General features: G+C 41.0%; 2 protein-coding genes and 1 pseudogene across 2 annotated transcripts; 2 read left to right on the forward strand and 1 right to left on the reverse strand.

The window, feature by feature from the left end:
* The first annotated feature begins 844 nt into the window (after positions 1 to 844).
* Positions 845 to 2,881, forward strand: LOC102208288 (homeodomain-interacting protein kinase 3-like). Its single transcript, XM_005721970.2, has one exon. It carries the CDS (start codon positions 916 to 918, stop codon positions 2,482 to 2,484), a length of 1,569 nt encoding a protein of 522 aa, XP_005722027.2. The 5' UTR covers positions 845 to 915; the 3' UTR covers positions 2,485 to 2,881.
* A 5,518-nt stretch (positions 2,882 to 8,399) lies between these two features.
* LOC102203953 (RNA-binding protein with serine-rich domain 1-like) lies at positions 8,400 to 15,599 on the reverse strand. The gene is made up of 7 exons (XM_005721866.1): positions 15,530 to 15,599; positions 13,580 to 13,726; positions 13,241 to 13,423; positions 12,925 to 13,027; positions 9,083 to 9,236; positions 8,855 to 8,996; positions 8,400 to 8,755 (listed from the first exon to the last, which is right to left on the reverse strand). Coding segments are annotated over exons 1-7 (831 nt in total). The 5' UTR covers positions 15,532 to 15,599; the 3' UTR covers positions 8,400 to 8,655.
* Positions 15,600 to 15,887: 288 nt separating this feature from the next.
* Positions 15,888 to 18,663, forward strand: LOC102204230 (solute carrier family 2, facilitated glucose transporter member 11 pseudogene; annotated as a pseudogene).
* The last annotated feature ends 2,088 nt before the right edge of the window (positions 18,664 to 20,751 follow it).

Consider the following 20,751-nt stretch of genomic DNA (forward strand, 5'->3'; position numbering starts at 1 on the left):
ATTTCATTGTCAATGTCAATGATGCCTTCCTCCTCCAGGTGGTGAAATAAATCACAGTACACATTGGTCATTCCTCGCCACAGATCACCCCAGAGCCTCTCAATTCTCTGATTATGGGTACTCCTTCCTCTTAGGGCACTTCCACGATCAAAGCCTCTGAAAATGTTCATCATCAGGCAGATAGCATTGTTTTCCCCTCCTCTGTCTGTCCGGACCCTCGAGGGTACACCATATACCATAGGATACACCATAGGAAAAAAAATACATACAAGTATGTTTTATTATTTTTGCTGAGTGGAAAAAGACCTAAAATCTACCAAACAACCGGAAAGTATATAAACTGGGAACACAAGTGCTATATAAAAGTGGTAACTAACCAACTGCTCTAAAACTAAGCTAACTGACATAGTAAATTTGAAAACAGTTTAAAAAAAAACATCCCCATTCATAGATGATGTCACAATCTCAATGGCTTACAGAGTGATGATGTCACAAACGTCTTAGAATCTTTGATCCTTCTTTTTCTATAAATAGAAGTGAGAATCAGCAGTTATCAGTCAGTTTGTTGACAGCAGTTGAAGCCAGCAGCAGTTCGCAAACGTTCTAACGTTCAAGCAGAGATACATTTGGTCACGCCTGCAAGAACCAAGTTTAACAGTAAACCGTTTGAGCAGACCTTTCACCTTTTCACACTTTGAAGAAGAAAGAAGAACCATCTATTTTATTTCATAATATTTTGAGGTGAAATCTGCTTTACTCTTCTAACTTTTAGTGTTAATCACTTTGATAGCATCAGAGATGTCTTTCGGAAATGTCCAGGACAAGTTAGTCCCCGGTGGCTGGCTCTCCTCCAACTACCAAATTATAAGTGTTGTCGGAGAAGGGACATATGGCAGAGTTGCCAAATGTGTCCAAATGGCTAACAAAAAGATTGTAGCCATTAAAATGATAAAGGATCAGGACCAAAAAGACCCGTTTAAAAACCAAGAGCTGGCTGCCCTGCAAAAACTTAAAGCCTGTAACTCCAGCAAGTACAATATAGTCGAATGGTACCAGGCTTTTACAGTCCGTGGACATCTGTGCCTTGAATTTGAATTCCTCGAAAAAAGTCTTTTTGACTTATTGCAAGAAAGATATTGCAATCCGCTCAGTTTAAAGGCTATTCGCCCCATCGTCATACAGATAGCTTTAGCTCTTAGCCACCTCAAGTCGATTGGAACAATCCATGCAGACTTGAAATTAGAGAACGTAATGCTGGTGAATAATCCCCAAGAGCCATACCGAGTTAAACTAATTGACTTCGGTCTGGCCTGTGAGACCTCAGCTGCCAAGGTGGGCTCATACATCCAGACACGTCCGTACCGGTCTCCGGAGATTATTCTGGGGCTTCCATTTACAGAAGCCATAGACATATGGTCTCTGGGCTGCATGGCAGTGTCTCTATACACTGGTTACTTGCTGTACCCGGGATACAGTGAACATGCCATACTAAAATACATAACGGAGACTCAAGGAGAACTCCCAGAGCAAATGTTAAACTGTGGGCAAAAGACTGCAAAGTATTTCTGCAGGGAGTTCAATTCCGACAACATCTACCACTGGAAACTCAAGACAACTGAACAATATTTCCAGGAGTTTGGGATTGAGTTTGTTGACAAAAGAGTACAAAAATTGAAGTCTCTGGATGAACTCTTATATACCGAGATCATTGAAGATGAGGATTATGCAGATGCAACTGCAAAAAGGTGTGATATCCTGATGTTTGTAGACATGGTAAAGCACTTGCTTCACCTCGATCCCCGAAAACGAATAACACCCAATCAGGTCCTTGAGCATGCCTTTTCAAAACTGAGCCACCTTGCATGGATACGCCAGAGTAGCTCCTATGTTGAGTCCTGCTATGAGCACATAAACTACTTAAGGACAAAGAAGAAAGAGACGCCAGGACAGAGTCTACATACCAGCAGGACAGAGTCTGCACACAAGCCCACCTCTGACACCAGACAATCTGCTCAGAGGAACTTCCCTCCCTCTGCAGCAGAGAGAAAAACACGAGTGATCCCCCACAGCCAAAACGGTTCTCCCCATTCAACTCAGAGGAGCAGCCACAATTTAGTCAGGTCCAGTCAGAGTGAAAATTCTGAGACAATTCCAAAGAAAGCACAGTGTAAAAGAAAGCACCTGCAGGAAAATGAAAAGGATACGAGTGACCCAGATCTTAAAAGAAAAAAGACTAATTGGAAAGATGTGCGCAGAGAAACACTGTACCAACATGAAAGGTCAGATCATGACCAGCAGAAGCGCCACGATTCTATGGCTCCATCCTGCGCAACCACTAGCTACAGGACACAAAATTCCATCTTGCCAATTAAGAGGAAGCCAGATGAAAGCATCTTTGCGACATCAAATAAGAGGGCCAGAACCAACTGCGAAAACGGCAAGCGCCACACCTTTAACCACAGCTGGGCCGAGGACCACCGCTAGAGAATCATTTTTTGAAATAAAAATGAAGACATCAGCCATTTCCAGGCTGAAGGCGAATAAGGCACCGGGCACAGACGGTTATCCGTCCGAATGGTATAAAGCATTTAGGACGCAACTAACACCAGTGCTGCTTAATTGCTTTAATCATACACTAAGAACAGGAGTAGCCCCACAATCTTGGAGAGAAGCAGTTATCCCAATTATCCCAAAAGACGGCAAAGATAAAAAAGAATGCAGCTCGTATAGGCCAATCTCTATCCTTAACGTGGACTATAAATTACGGTATTTGCTTCAATATTAGCTAAGAGACTGGAATCAATTATCCCGGAGCTGATAGACCTAGATCAGACAGGCTTTGTCTCAAATAGACAGACCTCTCTGCATTGAATCATATCTGTTATTAACCTCTGTCTCTCCTCCAAAGTATATCTTTTATCCTGTCTTCCTTCTCTCACCCCAACCGGTCGCAGCAGATGGCCGCCCCTCCCTGAGCCTGGTTCTGCCGGAGGTTTCTTCCTGTTAAAAGGGAGTTTTTCCTTCCCACTGTTGCCAAAGTGCTTGCTCATAGGGGGTCATATGATTGTTGGGTTTTTTTTCTCTGTACGACCGAGGGTCCAGTACAAAACGCTGCAACTGAAAAAAGAGAAGGGAGGGAGAGCTTTGCCGTGCTTACAAGATTACTACTACGCCGCACAACTGAAGCCCCTGGTAAACTGGTGCTCCCCAAACTATGAAGCTAAGTGGAAAAATATGGAAATTACACAATTAGACTTCCCACTACAGTCACTTTTAGGAAATAAGAACCAAGCTGAAAGATTTTACGAAGATTTGAACCATTTGATCCGGTTCACCCTGAAACTATGGTTCAGGGAAGTGGGGAAACTACAAATAGAAAAACAGGTTAGGACCTTGAATTGGATAGCTTATGACCCGGAGTTTGTGCCTGCCAGGCTGGATGGGACCTTTAAACAGTGGTCTCTGAGAGGAATTACTTCTTTTTGTTCACTAGCAACACATGGGGGATTCCAAAGCTATGAAACCATCTCAGACACATACGGACTGGCAAAGCAGGACTTCTTTAGATACTTGCAGGTTAGAGACTATTACAACAAGACGTTACTAATCAGAGATGAAAACGAATACGACCTAATTCAAATCTTTCAAGAGGCATACAAGAGAAAGGACTCTAAAAAGATGGTCTCAAAAATATACGGTAGTATACAAGCCTCTAAAAATCACTCTACGTTGTACATTAAGCAGAAATGGGAGAGGGAATCAGGCTCACTAATTTCAGAGGACAGCTGGTGGGGAATATGTGAGTCTCAGGCTACCACTGCAAATTCAAGGTCTTTAAGAGAGTTTGGTTGGAAGAATGTAGTGAGATTCTTTATCACTCCTAAACTCACAGCTCGGCAAACAGGCTCACAGAGCCAGGGCCTATGTTGGAGAGGTTGTGGAACCCCCATGGCAAACCATTTTCATGTCTTCTGGGCCTGCCCAAAGATCCAGCCATATTGGGGGGAGGTGGCCCTTGAGATATACAAAATAATTGGGATTAAAATAGTCTACTCATTTGATACGTTGTATCTTGGCAAATTGCCTACAGCACTCCCACATAAAGATAATTATTTATTGAAAATACTTTTGGCTGGCAGCAGGAAGGCCATAACCCGAAGATGGCAAAAGGCAGACCCTCCAACTAGGGCCCAATGGCGTGGGATAGTGGAAGAAATTTTTGGAATGGAAAGACTTACCTTTGTCCTTAGACTCGAGCTTGAGAAATTCAAGAAGCTCTGGGAAAAATGGGTTGTGTACTCCCTTTGTATTGAATAATTGAATATTACCATGATGTAAGAAGATGCTATTACTGGAATTGTGTATGTCTCCTATGCTGACCGCAAGTTTTGTATTCACATACTGTAAACTGACAAATAAAAAGTTATAAAAAAAAAAGAAAAAAAGAAAGCAAAATAAATAAATGAATAAATAAACAAAAGTCTCTTTCAGATTTTTTTGTTTAGATTTGTTTTCTGGAGATTTTAAGGAATTACTGAATTGTGTACACTGATGCTTTAAAGCCAAAGCAGTTCATAATGATTGGCCATGCTTGTCTTAAACTCACAGGGAGATTACAAATATATGATCTAAAGCCAACATATTATTATTTTTACACACACTTTTAACATATTACACAAGTCAGGTTTTGCTGTTATTTGACATGTTTCCATTAAAATAGGTTCAAAAGAATTGCACAGATTCTGAAACCAATATGCTTGAATACATGTGACTACTTGCTTTAAAAGTCTAACATTTCAGCCTGTAAACTCTACCATATGATAAGGCAGTAAACAAGTGTACATATAATGAACTATATACTTTTGTTTACCTCATCATAATATGTTTTATTTTTATTTTTGAGTTCTTTTCACAAAAAGACATCTTGGTATTTAGGATAAGTGTCTATGAAGAGGCAGGTAGCAGCACTAGTACCTAACTAGTACCTTGTTAACAGGAAACAGGGGAGTTTGAGGATTAGACCGGTGACATGAAAGCAGATCCTGAAAAGCAATAAAGAAGGCTGCAGGTGAGCATGTAGATAGGGAATCAAGAGCAGGAGGCGGTAAATTAGGCAGAAGATATGGACCTAAACTTAGTGCTGACATATGTCCATAACACTGGAATAAAGATCAGTAACTACAGGATTGCGCGGACAATTTTCATGGATAAAATGCTAAATTCATACCTAAAGCTTACCTTATGTATGCCAATGCCAAAAGCTCCTCAACATTCACTAATGAGGGCATTGGAAATAATCAAGTTAGCTTTTAACTAGCATCAATTAAGCTAACCTTACCATGGTAGTAGACGACTAGTGGCAACATATGTTTCACATTACTTTCAGAAATGCCAAATTTTAAGCACCTAAACAAACAAACAAAACATATTAAAGTTAAATTAAATTAAAATAATCCCACAGTGTATGTTTGAATTTGAAGTTTACAGAATAAGGTGTGTATTTGATTTACTGCTAAAAACTGCCTCAAGCTCCCAGAATGCATTGCTGTTTACAGAATGTAAAATCATGTCAATTTTACAGCAGTCTATTAAAGTGTAGATATGATCATCGAATGAAACCGCCATGTGAACAAAAGTGCTTTTTGTGTGTGTTTTTATTTGATTTCATTTCATCCCGTCTACAAACGTCTAAACAATTTCACGGGTGACTTACCACAAGTTACTGTCCTATTCACAGTTATCTACAAAGGGTTGTGAAACAGACTTACTTTGTCCAGGAAGGATCAGCAGCATAATAAAATAAATGACATACATCCCAGGCCCAGATATCACTTTGTCTTTTTCCCTCTGAGAAAGCTCCCTGAATATACTGATGCCTTCTGCTGAATCATGTTACAACAGCAGATTTCTGCAGCTGAGTGCAGAGGGAGGTTTGTACTGAGCAGTACAGTTTCATATGAGCTGCACACCTGTGCTTAAAAAATGCAAGTCCCACTCCCAAATTTTAAATAATACAAATATTTGACTCCAGATCATACGCGTATAATCTCAACATGTAAAACTGTGTGGAGCAGACCATTTATCACAGGGCATGATTTTATTTACCGGTGAAAGCATGGGCGAACATCTTACTGAGTATTGGAAGAGCTGGCACCTTTTCTGTATATCGGTTAACAGGAAAACATCTTTATTTTAGTAAGGAAAAAAACAACATGCTGAATATAATGGAACACAATGTGGTATAAATTAGACCTTTTTGAAGAAAGAGGAACACACCTGTACTTCAGTGTGGTTGTGCAATAGATTGTCCAGTATATCTCCTTTATAAAAGAGGTCCCCATGTCACTATAAGTTGCTTGGTTTCCTTGAAAAACAATGATGCAGTCTTGTCAGTAGCATGTTTAAAAAGCTAGATTTGATTGATGGTTATTATTCATCTGATCTGATGATGTTGGAGCCATAGTCTCAGTCATTTGTTTAAGTATAGGAGATGTAACTTTCTAAAGGCCAGCAGCAGGTGGCTCCTCTGGTTGCAAAAAAGCATTCTGAGCTGAATATTTACTGGCAATTTACATTAACAATGTCATAAAATATGATGCAACATTACAAAGCGAGGTGAAAAAAACCACCTGCTGTAACAGTGAGTCAGTCCCATCCCAGCTTCTGACAGCCTCAATTAAAGATTTACAGTATGATCATAACCGGTGACCTACTCGCTACAGGCCTATTGCATGATATGGCATTTTTAATATTCAGTCCAGTGTCCATTATAGCCCTTTATGCCAGAGTGGCAGAATAAATGTACGAGTTCTTAGCAAAGGAGATGTCAAAGGAGAAAACAGCCTTCTGATTCTTACCCAAAATATAACCAGAAGTCAGTAGAGAGGGAAGGGAATTCACTAACCCACAGATTGTACCTATAATAATGACGTAAACTGTCAGTACTCACCAACTTACATAATGTCAGAGTCATTCATTATATGTGGATTTTTTTTAACCTGAGGGATAGAAAGCTTTTGCAGTGTGGATGTGTTTGTTGTGTTTGCATCCAGCGTGATTTCATGTGAATATTTTAGGAATTCAGCTGTGGTCTTTGGCTCTGGTTGTGACAGTAAAACATCCACTACTGTGACTGTTAGTGAGACATTTGTCCATCCTTCTGACGCAGCTGCTACGTCATCTTCCAAGCACCTGGATGACTGATATCGATGCTAAAGAGTCTCTGGATTCAGGGAGTGATGATGATGATAGAAGGAAGTGGTTTTAAACTAAATTATGACGTGATATTTAGAATCCCCTTACATTACTCCCTAGATAGTTTTATCTTCTCAATGGAAACAATGTCAATGGAAACAATGGCAGAAAGAAACAGCTTTGAATAACTCTACAGCATTATTATTGCTTTGACCTTCAGATCCATCTATTGAAGGAGAGGTCAGAGGTCAAATGTGACATTGTAAATTTTTATATATAATCTTTATATGATACTCTCTATATGCTAATACTTACCTCACTCGTAAGACTTATAGTTTATCAGTTGTAAGCCTCTTTCTCATTTTTCAACCAATAAATCATTGAGTTCACCCTGAAGACTCGGTCAAATTAACATTTAGTTATTATATAATTTAGTTAACAGTCTGACCCCTCACTACACCACTAAAAAGTTTTATCAGAATTCAGACAAAAACAGGAAGCCCACAGGTCTTTGTCATGTCTGAATTATGTCTTCAACTCATTTGGAACTATAATTAAGTACTGATTTTATTTGTGCTGGTTTAGCTCAGCATGTTGAACGGGTGACCTCATGTCATATGGCTGAGAGTGGCAAGCCCAGGTTTGAGTCCAACCTGCGGCCCTTTGCAGAATGTCTTTCCTGTCGTGTCTTCACTGATCTATCTAATAGAGCTTATTGCATTCAGGGTAGAGCAACAGCAACCCATCTAGTAACGATCACGGAGTCATTCATTCTAAGGTCGTGGCAGGATTACAAGACAGTAATATTGTGGGTAGGTCATATGATGGACATAAAGATTAGTGTGATTATCTAAGCTTTAATAGCACTTGTAAATGCAATGGCAATAATGGCTATTCATTGCCATATGACTGAGTAACTACCCAACACCATAACTGACAACAGAAATTAGGGACAGGCAGTAGAAGGAAACTGTGTTAATCTGAAGGACGGAGGTCCAATAATGATTTGAAAACTAGGAAATGGTTGCATTGCAGTTTTCATATTAATCCCACTGTGGTTCATAAACATACAAGAGGTTCTTTTATTCTGATCTCACAGCCTTTTTTCTTACTGGGGACACATGAAGATTTGCCTTTTAGGCTCTTTTACAGTTTTGTGTTTCTATTGTTTTCAAATACATGAACACAACAAAAATACTAGAAAATAATGAAAAGGTTTCAATGTATTAAAAATGAAGCATTTAAAGTTCAACACAATTCTTACGTCTTATTATCATAAAACACCGCCTGAATGTCTTTACTGGGGAAAATGGTAAAGACTTTGGTGCTCCTGTGTTCGCCACTTAACAAGGTAACAACACAAAAACATTTTTCTTTCACATTTTTTGTTGCTCTGATCAAAAGGACAAAACAAAAGAATAAATTCAGAGGAGGCGAGGGAGAGGAAAAGCTTCACGATCGCTAGCGCGAGGAGTTGGAACTTGATCGCGACCGATGGCGGCGGCGGCCAGGCGATCGAGACCTGCGCCGCACTGGAGACCGTCGGCGTGGAGACCGAGATCTAGAAAAAGAGAAAAGAACATAAATAACAGAAGAGGTAAAGGTTTCCTCTCTCCTCCTCCCCCTTCTCCACTGTGGGTGCCCATCATTTGCTCATTACCTTCTCCTCATACGAGGTGGAGTCCGGCGCCACATCGGGGGCGGAGGAGGCATCCTCCGGGGAGGGGAAAGCCTGCGAGGAGGGGGGCGCACCGTGGGAGTCAGCACAGCTGTGACAGTGATTTCCTGACCATCGATCTGACCTGAAAGACATCAGCGTGAGAGTTGATCCACTTTAAGCACATGACTCAGAACGTGGCTCTGAAACAATCTCTTCAGTCCTTCCTACCTCCGTCCATGTGCTTCAGAGCCTTCTCTGCCTCTTCGGAGGTCTCGTACTCCACATAGGCGTACCCCTTGGACAGGTGAGGGTGCATGCGGTTCATGGGCATTTCAATCATCTTGATCTTGCCATATGTGGAGAAAATCTCCTGGATGTGCTCCTTTAAAAGACACAGAAAACCTTTGAGATACCTGCTGTTTTTATTGTGAGTAACTTTCAGCTTCTAAACCAAAAATAATTTGTTCTTCCTGGTAGAACTGATTCTTTTAGCCTGATCACGTGACCACTGCTTGCCCATCTCTGGATGAAGTCTTTGGTGAGCCCTCTTTTGATTTTTGATCCATTTGTGGTTTCCCGGTTGTCAGTTGCTGATTACAGACTTCATTCATCATTCTGCTTGAACTTGAAATCTTTGCTCATTTAAAGTCTCAGTAGCCCGACGACTGCACAGATGAGGCTTAGCGGGGAAAACGTCACACAGAAGCAGCATTCCTTGTGGTGGTGGAGTAGGTATCCACATCAACAACAGATGGTGCATGGACACAAACAGGGTCTATCACATTGTTCTCCACACACTGAGGACTTGGCCGTTAAATGCTGGCCGTTCAGCAAACTCAGTAATTTCCATCACTGTTCTTTACATCCACGGTTACACAGACGCAAAGCTGACAGTAACCTGATACAAAACAACCAACAAATGGTTATGAAAAAAGTTCTCCGCCACTTTTTCCAACGTGGATTTTGTAGCTAGAGGGTCCATCATACTTGACTACTTGTGTTTATTGAAACATAACAGCAGCATTCAAAGCATTCAGTCCTCTGCCCCGACCATCAACTCATCAGACCACGTCTCTGTCTTGTAAATTCCAGCATACAGACCTCTGGTCATCAGAACTACGGAGCAGCACTGCAGGATTTGCACAGACTGATCGGTGCTTCGAGGGGCTCAGGACACAGACACTGAGGAGCATGCTAAGGCTCTATGTGGCTAGATCTAAAATTTCAATTCAATTTTATTCATATGCCACAAAATCACAACAACCGTCACCTGGATGTAGTTTATACTGTAAGGTAAAGACCCTACAGTAATACAGAGAAAATCATCAACAATCAAACCCTATAAGCAAGCAGTTGGTGACAATAGGAAGAAAAAAAAACATTTAACAGGAGGAAACCTCAGAGCTCAGATCCAGGATCAAGGAGAGACAGCCACCTGTCATGACCAGTTGTGGCTGAGGTTGCATGAAGAAAAAAAAAAGTATCAATATCAGAGTGAGTGAGAACCTTATGACAGCCCTCAGAATTACAAGAGCCAACCTCTATAAGAAAATCAGTGGCAAAAAAGGCCCTTAGTCACAAAAACCCAAATTATAGAATCAATTTCAGGACCATAGAGATACAACTAGACTGGGACAGGGTATTACATGTATTACAGACTCCAGGATCACCTCACAGCCACAACACTGCATGATCTCAGAAAACTACTTTGTAAATTCAACATCTCATCAAAGTCTTAACAAGTAAAATAATAACAAGGACTACAAGGAGGTGAAACTTTTTGCAGCAATGACAATCTTATTCTGAAAGTGAACCCCCCTCCCCAAAGAGCTGTTATTTGACTATACGCATCCCGATCTATATCATCAACACTGGTGTGGAAACTGTGCTTCATATAATATTCATGGGGGTTCATGTGACTCCTGCACATCTCCTATGTTTTCAAAAAAAATCTCCTGCACTTCCTACCGAGGTTAAAAAAAGGCTCATCTTAACCCATCTGTCCTCACCACTTCCTACAGAGCCACCACACAGAGTGCACCAACACGCAGTACCAACACTCTGTGGCATGAGAGCAGCAGTGCCTCAAACAGAAAGCCACTGGGGAGCGTGGCGATGGCAGCTGAGATTAATGGGGTCTCACTGCCACCTGTTGGGAGCCTGGCCCAACAACGCCACCTGTCAAGGGCAAAAAGGATCACCAGGGACAGCAGGCACCCCTGCCACAGACTGGTCTCTCTTCTACCTTTAAGCAAAAGCTATCACAGACTGGCGTGCAGCACAGTACGGCTCTGTGACAGCTATGACCTGACCTCCGATTTTTGTTTGTTTTTCTGTGATCCTAATTTTGTTCAGCAGTGCATCTGTGATGTATTGACTGAATGACAGTAAAGAAATCTGAACCTGAATTTGGATGACGGCTGGGTTCATTCTGGGGGTCATTTCTGTGTAACTGGCCAGTCTAAGCATCACCAACAAAAAGTTATACATGTGGTTACACACAGACACACATTACATATGACATATTATAGAATGCCATTTAGGAAATTAGTATATATATTAGAAAGAAAGCCTGAATATATATTTTAATGATTATTATTTATCAAGCAGGAAACCAATGAATTAAATCATCAAGAACCCCCCACGCCACCCCTCCTCTCTTCTCCAGAGGTCCACAGATGCAGCTCCACTGTTCTGCAATTAACAGTGTAGCGGACAGCTACACACTCTGAATCATCTGCAGCATTAATCCTCTCTCAGTCTCCCAGAGTGTACTAAAAATTCTGGAACACACAGAATTATCCAGAAAAGACTGAACAAGTTTCTGTACTGAGACAGAAAACAAACAGGATTTGAGGGAATGAAAGGCTGCTAATACTTATTGGAGTAAGAAATACCTTCTTGCAGTTAACACCTTATCAGTTCTTTGTAGCCGCATTCAGTGTAATCAGTAACTCCATGCTTGTTTCGTGAGCGTACTGGTAAAAGTATTAAGGTAATAATAGAAATGCAAAGCATTTCATTACAGCCTACATTTGTTTTTTTTAAGCAACTACAAAGATTTGCTTTACAATCAACTACAAATGATCAAATATCTTAAGTTTTCACAAAAATGAAATGTGGCCACTGTGCTTGTAGCTAACAGTGTTTACCAGAGATTTTAATGCTGCTGACTCAAACTCCAAAACAAAGGCTTAATCAGTCCCCTGTGAGCACTCTCCACCATCCCTACGATCCTCTTCTTCATTTGAATCAACAAAAAGTTTCAATACAAACTGTAAACACAAAAACTTTTTAAGAACTGTGAAAATAAACTCTGCTCACAGTTTAAAGCTGTGTCTAAGCAGTATGTTTATTACTTGTTATTCTGTTGGCTGCAGTGTCCTAAAGTCCCTCAGGATCTATCGTAACGCACGTATCAACAGAAATCGGGTGTGAAAGAAAATCTGGCTTCATGGTTATCCATTTGCACACTGCTTGTATACATCACACAAAGATTCCCTGCTTTTATGACTTAAATACAAAAGTATGGAAGATAGTTTCCACCACTGGGGGGGATAAAAGAAAAAAAAATACATCCATAACTACATTTTTAGTTTATTTGAAATTTCAAGTTAGCTCTGCCAATCAGAAAGCTCCGTGAATGACGTCATTCCCTAGTTACCCACAAATGGTGCAGTCACAGGTGCACTCAAAATCAGGAATATGTATAGTAAACATGGAAAAATTCCTGTTAATGCTAATAATAACAGCATGTTTCCACTAGTAACACAAGGATGTCATCATTTTAAAACCATTTTGAAAGCAGTTTGCTCATTCGTGACCTCCATCTGTAGCATTGGTAGCTGATGCCTCCACCTTCTGTTTCCGGGTAACAGTGAAATATATTCAGAGAGGTCCTGATTGGTGGAGCTAACGGCTTATCAACTTGAAATTTTATGTTATGGATGACAAAAAAAAAAGCAAAACAAAAAACATTCTGTGACATAGCAAAAGAGCCAGTGTGATAACGATAAAAACAAACAAACAAAAAAACCCATCTTTTTAAGCACTTCTAGTTAAGAATGTACCTTGATGACGTTTCTGGTCAGCCGACCCAGGAAGACCTTGGTCGGTTTGGGTGTGGGACTCCTGCGTCGTCGATCCCTGCCTTCCTTCTTTGGCGATTTAGACCTACAATCACATCTGACTTTAATTTAACATGTGAGCTGTTAATGACAGCGTCTAATATGAAAACTCTTCAAGTACATTTAAGTTCTTTTTATGAAAACATCACTAGAACCAAGACTCACTGAGGATTACTCACTGAACAGGCAATGTACAACCTCTTGCTAATCTCTTACTACATTTAGTTTTTTGGGTGCTTCCTAGTAAACGCTTCCATACTTTGAGCGCGAGCGTCGTCTGTTGTTGTGGCGTTGGCGGCTGGGGCTGGGTGAGGATGATGAAGATGAGGAGGAAGAAGAGCGGGAGCTGGAGGAGCCAGAGTGACTGGAGGCAGAGGAGCTTGAGCCGCTGGAGGAGCCAGAGCTGGAACCTGAGCTGCTGCTGCTGGAGCTGGAGCTCGACCTAAAGAGAACATTATGATAATTTTTTATTTATTTATTTATTTTTAAATGGATGATCTGCTGAGGGGAGCAATAGAAGGGTTTGGTCCCAAAGCTTTAATTCAAATGAGCTAACTCTCATTCAAACCAGAGGGGAACAGGTGGTTAGTGATCTGACCTGCTGCTCCTGCTAGAAGCGCTGCGTCGGGTGCGGTTCTTGTCTCGGCCCCGGCCTTTGTCAGCTCCCTCTTTAGTGGCTCCTGACTTGTCCTTGCTGCGCTGTTTGCTCTTGTCATCGTCCTTCCTTTTTGTTGGAGAAGGCGCCCTGTTAAAGGAGAAAACAACCAAAAAGATCTAAGATTTAGGGTGCCAGACATCCCCAACACCTTTGCACTGTGGCAAAATAGATTATCATTTGCATAAAGTAACATCAAACCATGCAAACTGACAGGCAGGAATGATTTCCTGTGTTATTAAGCGGTGCATTTGGGTAACTCAGTCTCTAAGTGAATGTGCTCCTGTCATAGAGTGGATGGGCTGTATTGTCCAGCATTGTCCTCATCTTGGACAACATCCGCCTCTCTGACACCACCTTAAGGGAGTCCGGCTCCATCCCCACTACATTACAGGCCTTTATGGACTAGATTTTGAAGGAACATTTCTATTTTAGCCTGCACAACTTTTTTTTATAATTTTGGTAAGGTTATTTAAAATCTCAAGGATTCAAGGAGCTTTATTGTCCTTCACGTCGTATGATAACATGAGGTTAACATCTGCACTACCTTTCCAAAAATTTACATCAGCGGGACCCAAGCAGACTTGGAAAGTATAAAAGTAAGGAAAAACAAAAATGGAGTAAAAGAGGCTTGAAGCTGAGCTGGTCTATATGTGAGATGTAACTCAAGAAAAGAAGAGAAGGGAAACTCAAACTACAGCTTTTTAATATTTTTTGAAGGCAAACCTCATTTTACTTGAAATGATAAGATTTTGTCATAGTGAAAATTAATAATAAACTTTTTCCAACAAATACTGTTTGACTATACTTTTTTCTTTGTTTTATTGGACAGGCAGTTTTTAACTTTAAACAAACACTGGTAAAACTGTTAGGTGGCTTCAAAATATGCTGCACTGAAATATATTAAATTATATTTTGGACCTGCAAATTTTCTTCATCTTTCTATGTTTTTACAGACATACATTATCTTCATAGCCAGCGTTGAAATTTACAGTATTTTGGCAGTACGGTTACAAGTGGCTGTAAATAATCTTACATTTTTACTGAATTATATTGTCCCTTTCTAGCTTTTTGAACCTAAATGTTGATTACCTATATTACTGATACTTTTTTGGATTTTCCCCTTTATCATAGTTTTAATTATTAAATCAAAATTCCAAAACTTTTGGCTTAGTCAGACTATGTTGAACACGTTCGTCATTTCTCCATTTTTAACTCCTTGCCTGCTATTGATCACATCCCAGTTGTTAAAGGTAACTAACACTCTGAGGTATATGAGGGAAAAGGATCTTTATTCTCAGTTAAATAATATTCCACTAATGTAACTACAGGGATGCTAAAGTAACGTCTTTCCGTCTCTGTGCAAAAGCATCTGCATCGTCACTTTTTCCAACACTGAGGTAAGAATGACCGCTTGTTTATGGAAGCATAATTCTTTCGCTTTTGACATGAGCTACAAATTAATTTAGTCGATTTGTCAAATAGATGCTACCAATAGTTCTGTGTTAGGGGGAGAAAACGAACTTCCTTTTGTTGTTATTATTCTGTAGGAGACTCGCGAACCCTCGTTCATTTGCTCTTTGAGCAGTTCTGCAACACATTTCTGTAATCGCCACATATGCATTTTTAAGAATGAGGACAAATGCTGAGTGGCCACAGTATATCTACTCATAGAAAATGCAAAACAAAATCAAGCTAGCTCAAAAGTTAGCTAGCTTACCGTTGGTTAAATATATAAATAATAATAATATGACTGTATATTGTGTTTGCTTATTAACAATTTCGTGTAAAGCTAAAAGCAGTACCTTTCGCGTTAACACTTTCGTGTAGTGATTTGCAATTTATAAGCCAAATACAAAAGAGAAACAAATTAAAACGACTGCGTTCACTTACATTTTTTCCTCGCGACAGTAGTAATCGCACAAAAATGACGTAAGCAGTTTGAACCAATCAGCACTCTGTACGCGCCTCACACATGCAAAAACATCCGTTAAGGTGATGAAAATAATTCTCTAAATTTAGACTAGCAGGATTTATTTTTCTGAATAATACTTGTTTCCCATAGCTGGTTTCACTTCTTTTTATTACTCTTTTAATTAATTTCTGTAATTTGAGTTAATGTTTAAACTTTAACTCTAAATTTGACTGGGGAAGGATCACTGCACCAGAACTCTTGCGGGTAGGACGTAGCCTGAAAGGTTAGACTCAGGGAAAAGGCACAGATTTTTATAACCCCGGCTCTAACTGAAGAATCACGCTGCCTTTCATTTGAACCGCATTAGAGATCAGCCGTAGTCTCATATGAGTGAAAAACGCCTCTCTAAGCTACATAAAAGGTTTGGGCTGATTGAACAACTAACGGAAGGGGACAAGTTTGCTCTTCCACTTAAAGAGCCTGCTTTGAGATGAAGTCTGCAGATAATGTACCAGAAAAAACCAGGAAACCTTCAGGCAATGGATTGACTCTTGGACTGACTGTGCTCTGTGCTGCCATTGGAGGAACCTTTCAGTACGGCTACAACATCTCCATCATCAACGCTCCGACCAGCTACATCCAAAAGTTTATTAATGACACCTACATAGAGCGCTGGGGTACAGGCTTGGATATCCCTGAGGTGACCCTGGTGTGGACCCTGATAGTATCAGCCTTTTCTCTTGGTGGCCTCCTTGGGGCCCTGCTGGCAGGCCCCATGTCAGTTCGCTTTGGGAGGAAAAAGTCGCTGCTTTTGAACAATTCCTTCATGTTTGCTGCTGCTGTGCTGGTGCTAACATGCCGGGTGGCAAAATCATTTGAGATGATCATCATTGCTCGCTTTCTGGTGGGGATGAACTCAGGTGTCAGCATGAATGTCCAGCCTATGTATTTTGGAGAGAGTGCCCCCAAACACCTCAGAGGTGCTGTGGCGTTTTCTTCTGCCGTCTTTACTGCATTTGGGATCTTTTTGGGTCAGGTTGTGGGACTTACTGAGCTTTTGGGTAGTGAGCCTCTTTGGCCCTACTTACTGGCTAGTAATGCTTTGCCAGCACTGGTCCAGCTCCTTACCCTTCCCTGGTTCCCCGAAAGCCCCAGGTACCTACTCATCGACAGGGGAGACAGGGAAGCATGTCTCCAGGCTCTTGGAAGACTCCGCGGCGGGGAGGCTCCCGTTTTGGAGATGGAGGAGTTGCTTCAGGAGCAGCAAATGTCCGCAGCCATAAATTCTGGAGCTACATCTTCTGCTAAGACGCCCTGGGCCCTGTTTAAGGATCGTAATTTACGATCACAACTCAAAACAGTCATGGCCGCCAGCAGCGCCATGATGCTCTGTGGAAACGACTCCATCTACTTCTATGCTTCCTACATCTTTCAGGAAGCAGGGATCCCACCAGAGAAAATTCAGTACGTCACCATTGGGACGGGGGCATCTGAGCTAACAGCTTCCATTCTGAGTAACCTCCTGATTGAACGCGTGGGTCGCCGGTACCTTCTCATCGGGGGTTACAGTCTCATGTCTTGTTGGTCTATAGTTTTTACTGTAGCTCTTTCACTCCAGAGCCGCAAAGTGACAGGGATGGCATACCTCAGCATGGTGTGCGTTTTCGCTTACATCCTCAGCTTTGGCCTGGGCCCAGCCGGAGTGACAGGGATCTTACCAGCTGAGATCTTTGATCAGAAGGCTCGTCCAGCGGCCTACATGATCGCCGGCTCTCTAATGTGGATTAGCCTGCTCCTAATGGGAATGCTGTTACCTTTCATCGTCAATGGCCTGGGAAACCTCTGCTTTCTGCCTTTCCTCTGTGTTTGTTTGGTATCTGCTGTGTTTCTGGGGCTCACCTTGCCAGAGACAAAGGGCAAGACGCTGGCTCAGATTACAGCAGTGTTTGATAAGAAGAACCAAGGGAAAATGAATGAAGTTCCAGACCTAATGACAGAGCACGATCCCCTGAATGATCTCTACCAGTTGGGTAAAATCTGCTCATTTACCTCCTCAACGCATGATCCTGACCTTGACCATAAAGTTGCTGAATGAAATTTGACCTGTGGGATTATAAAAAGCAGTGCCTTTTGAACTTATCTTCAGGTTTTAATTGACTTCTGTGGAGATTAAATCCTGTGTGTTATTTATGAGATGTGATCCCGTTAATATTGACTGTTCAAATCTGTTCTTAATTTACAATTTGGTCTAGGCCTTTAATCCTACCCAACACACATTTTGTGTTTATTTACTACAAACCTATATAAAGCTTCTAAAATGTATTTTAGATCGCCATTGAGAGTGATGGTGCTGAACCCTTTTGTAGGGTCCCTATGCCAAAGAAATTGTCCTCACTCATATTTATGCAGAAATCTCTCAAGCTCCTGCCAAAAACTGGCATGTGTTTGCAGTAGTTTGGGCAATCATTTGAACAGCATGTGCTGTAGGGATTACCTTCTCTAGTTCAACACTTGTGAGCTGCTAGATAACAGTTCATGTTTATTGTGCAATCTGATGCTGTTTTGTTTTTTATCTATCCAGCTCAGTGAACCATGCATGTGTGTTTTCCTATTTGATGACCTTTCTGGGAACGCAGACTGTGTGTAATTCTTTTTTTTTTCTCTCTTTCTCTCATTTATGTTTATATTTATGCAGCAACTGGACTGCATCTAGAATTTAACTATATTAGTTAGTCCCCTCCAGACTTCTGTGTGCACCAGGGCTTCAACTACATGAGTGTAGCTCTGCAGAATGGCCAGTAGATGTAGCCATTGTGTCTGCCACAGTTTGTGCGGTGATAAACAAAGCAGCGCGTCATGAAAATGAATCACACAGTCAAGGTTAACACTTTTAAATTCACCAGCTTTTAAACTCAATGCAGCCCTTCCGAGCCTTCTGCGAGCCATCTGTTGCAGCGTCTGTATGTTCTGTAATCACCCTGCGTTGCTTGATCGTGTGCTGGAATGAATCCTAAATGCAGACGTCAGGTCTGTTCTTGCACTGTTGTAACGCGTAGCATGTGCTGCGCACTTACTGAATGACACTGTCGCACTTTTCTCTGCCTAAAAATAGTATTACTATTTATTTAAATCAAAATACAACTGTGTGTACAACAAAATAAAGGAAAAAAAGTGGTGACCCGCATTCTCGTCATGTTTGTGATTTGGTTAGTGAGTTTTATTCTGCTTGCTTTTTAAATTATGTTTAATCACCCAACTTTGGCTCCCTTCACTCCTGCGCACTTTAATTCAAGTACTTCTGCCCACTCTTATTAAAGTGGATGGCATAACACTGTTTATTTATGGAAACAAGAGCTGGGTGAGAACATCTCACTCTCCAGTGGGGTAAGGTGTGCATTTTCATTTGTCTTTATTACACCATCCAGCTGACAGAAAAGTCAATTTCTATTTAAGTGCATCCAGTGTCAAGTAGGATTTGTGAGTGCAAGGAAGAATGTTTTTATAACCTCGACAGCTAATGGGTATTTCTTCTCTCCGTGGCGCTCAGTTCAGCCTACAGAATCAGTTTGCCTTTTCCAGTGAAGCAAACTACACAGCTAAAAGTGACTTTGTGTCAAAGAGGTAGAGAGTTCAGATATAAAAGCAAAACATAAGAGTTTTTCTGCCAGCAAACCCAGCCAGCACTGAGAGATTAGTCCTTAAAGAAGGACTGGACAAATACAGAAGCGCTCTCCACCGCACTCATCAGAAGCAGTTCATCTGTGAACACACTGCTGTGCTTTGGGAGATGGCTAATGATTTCAGGCCTCAGGATAGAAGAACCTCAGCGGCTTCACATACTATAGAGTAAATTGCTAAGGCACTCATAATACTTACCAGGAGACAGAATGACTGACATTTACTGCATCTGCCATTTTTCCAGTTATGATTTCGCTGAGTTTCTGGTGAAGGGTCGATCCAAAAGATGTTACATTTTGTTGCAGTTAGGTGCAAAAATGAGTAGCATTATGTTGAAGATAAATCAGGAAATGGTTTGCTTACATTTACATGCTGGAAATGAGTTTTTGTTTTTAAAATAATAGATTTAAACAGATTGGCTGGATCGGTTTGAGCTGATAAGAAGGCAACAGTAACTCAAACCACTTATTTCAAATAAGATATGTATACGAGAATCTCACACAGCATGTCAAGCTTTTAAGCAGATGGGCTACAGCAGCAGAAGACCACATCGGGTGCTGTAGCCCATCTGTGAGCTAACAGAATAAAAGGTGAGGCTACATTCACACTGACTCACCAAGACAGACCCTGTGTGAGGTCCTGGCCAGGTTTCTCTTGGAAATGAGAGTTAAATCACAATGAAATAAATAAAGGTTAATAAATAAATAAATAAATAAATAAATAAATAAAAACTTGACAAAAGAGGATTGGAAATGTGTCTGTTGGAAGTGTGCACTGATGAGTCCTGATTTGTGCTCTAACATAGGTACAGGTAGGGTCAGAATTTGGCATAAACAACATGAAAGCATAGACCCATCCTGTCTTGCATCAGCAGTTCAGGCTGGCTGTGTTGGTGTAATGAAGAATTTAGTCAGTCCTGAAAGTAAAAGTTGCCAACCCCGTACTACAGTGGCAGCTGACTGTATAAAATAAGACGTTGTTATTGTCACTACATACAGTGATAGATTGAAATTTCAGTACATACACCAGTCCTAAACAACACAACATAAAGAAAACAGACCAAGGCAGGGTGAGATAAGATGCTGTGAGTGCAAGTCCAAAGACAAGTGCTGCACTGACTGGCACAATATTGCACACATAATGGTGTTAAGCTGTAAAGAACACTGAGTGTTTATCAAGGGTCTGGATCTGTTTCTGTACGTTTTAATTGACCTATACCGCTTCCTTGAGGGCAAAAGGTCGAAAAGATGATGACTGGGGTAAGAAATGGACATTATGATGTTCTCTGGAGAGGAAGCAGATGTCAGCAATGTCCTCGAGTGAAGGAAGAGGGCAGCCGATGATCCTTTGCGCTGACTTTATGACCCTCTGTAGGGCTTTTTTCAGGCTACTGAACAACCTGAATACCACACTGAGAGACAGTGAAAAAATGCACTGTCACACAGTGGTGGAAAATAATTGCCAACTTCACACATGGGTTGTTCTTTTTTTAGGAGTCACAGATGTTTCTGTGACTTTTGTA

The sequence above is a fragment of the Pundamilia nyererei genome, unplaced genomic scaffold (assembly GCF_000239375.1).
Source record: "Pundamilia nyererei isolate P.nyererei 1_Seehausen unplaced genomic scaffold, PunNye1.0 scaffold00005, whole genome shotgun sequence".
Lineage (NCBI taxonomy): Eukaryota > Metazoa > Chordata > Actinopteri > Cichliformes > Cichlidae > Pundamilia > Pundamilia nyererei.

What these genes read in the sequence shown, in the direction of transcription:
- LOC102208288 (XM_005721970.2), top strand. Translation starts at nt 916, where the DNA reads ATGGCTAACAAAAAGATTGTAGCCATTAAAATGATAAAGGATCAGGAC.
- LOC102203953 (XM_005721866.1), bottom strand. An exon ending in TGACCAGAAACGTCATCAAG is followed by an intron (nt 9,237 to 12,924) that starts GTACATTCTTAA and finishes TGTCTTTTAAAG; the next exon opens with GAGCACATCCAGGAGATTTT. An exon ending in TCTGAAGCACATGGACGGAG is followed by an intron (nt 8,997 to 9,082) that starts GTAGGAAGGACT and finishes GATGTCTTTCAG; the next exon opens with GTCAGATCGATGGTCAGGAA.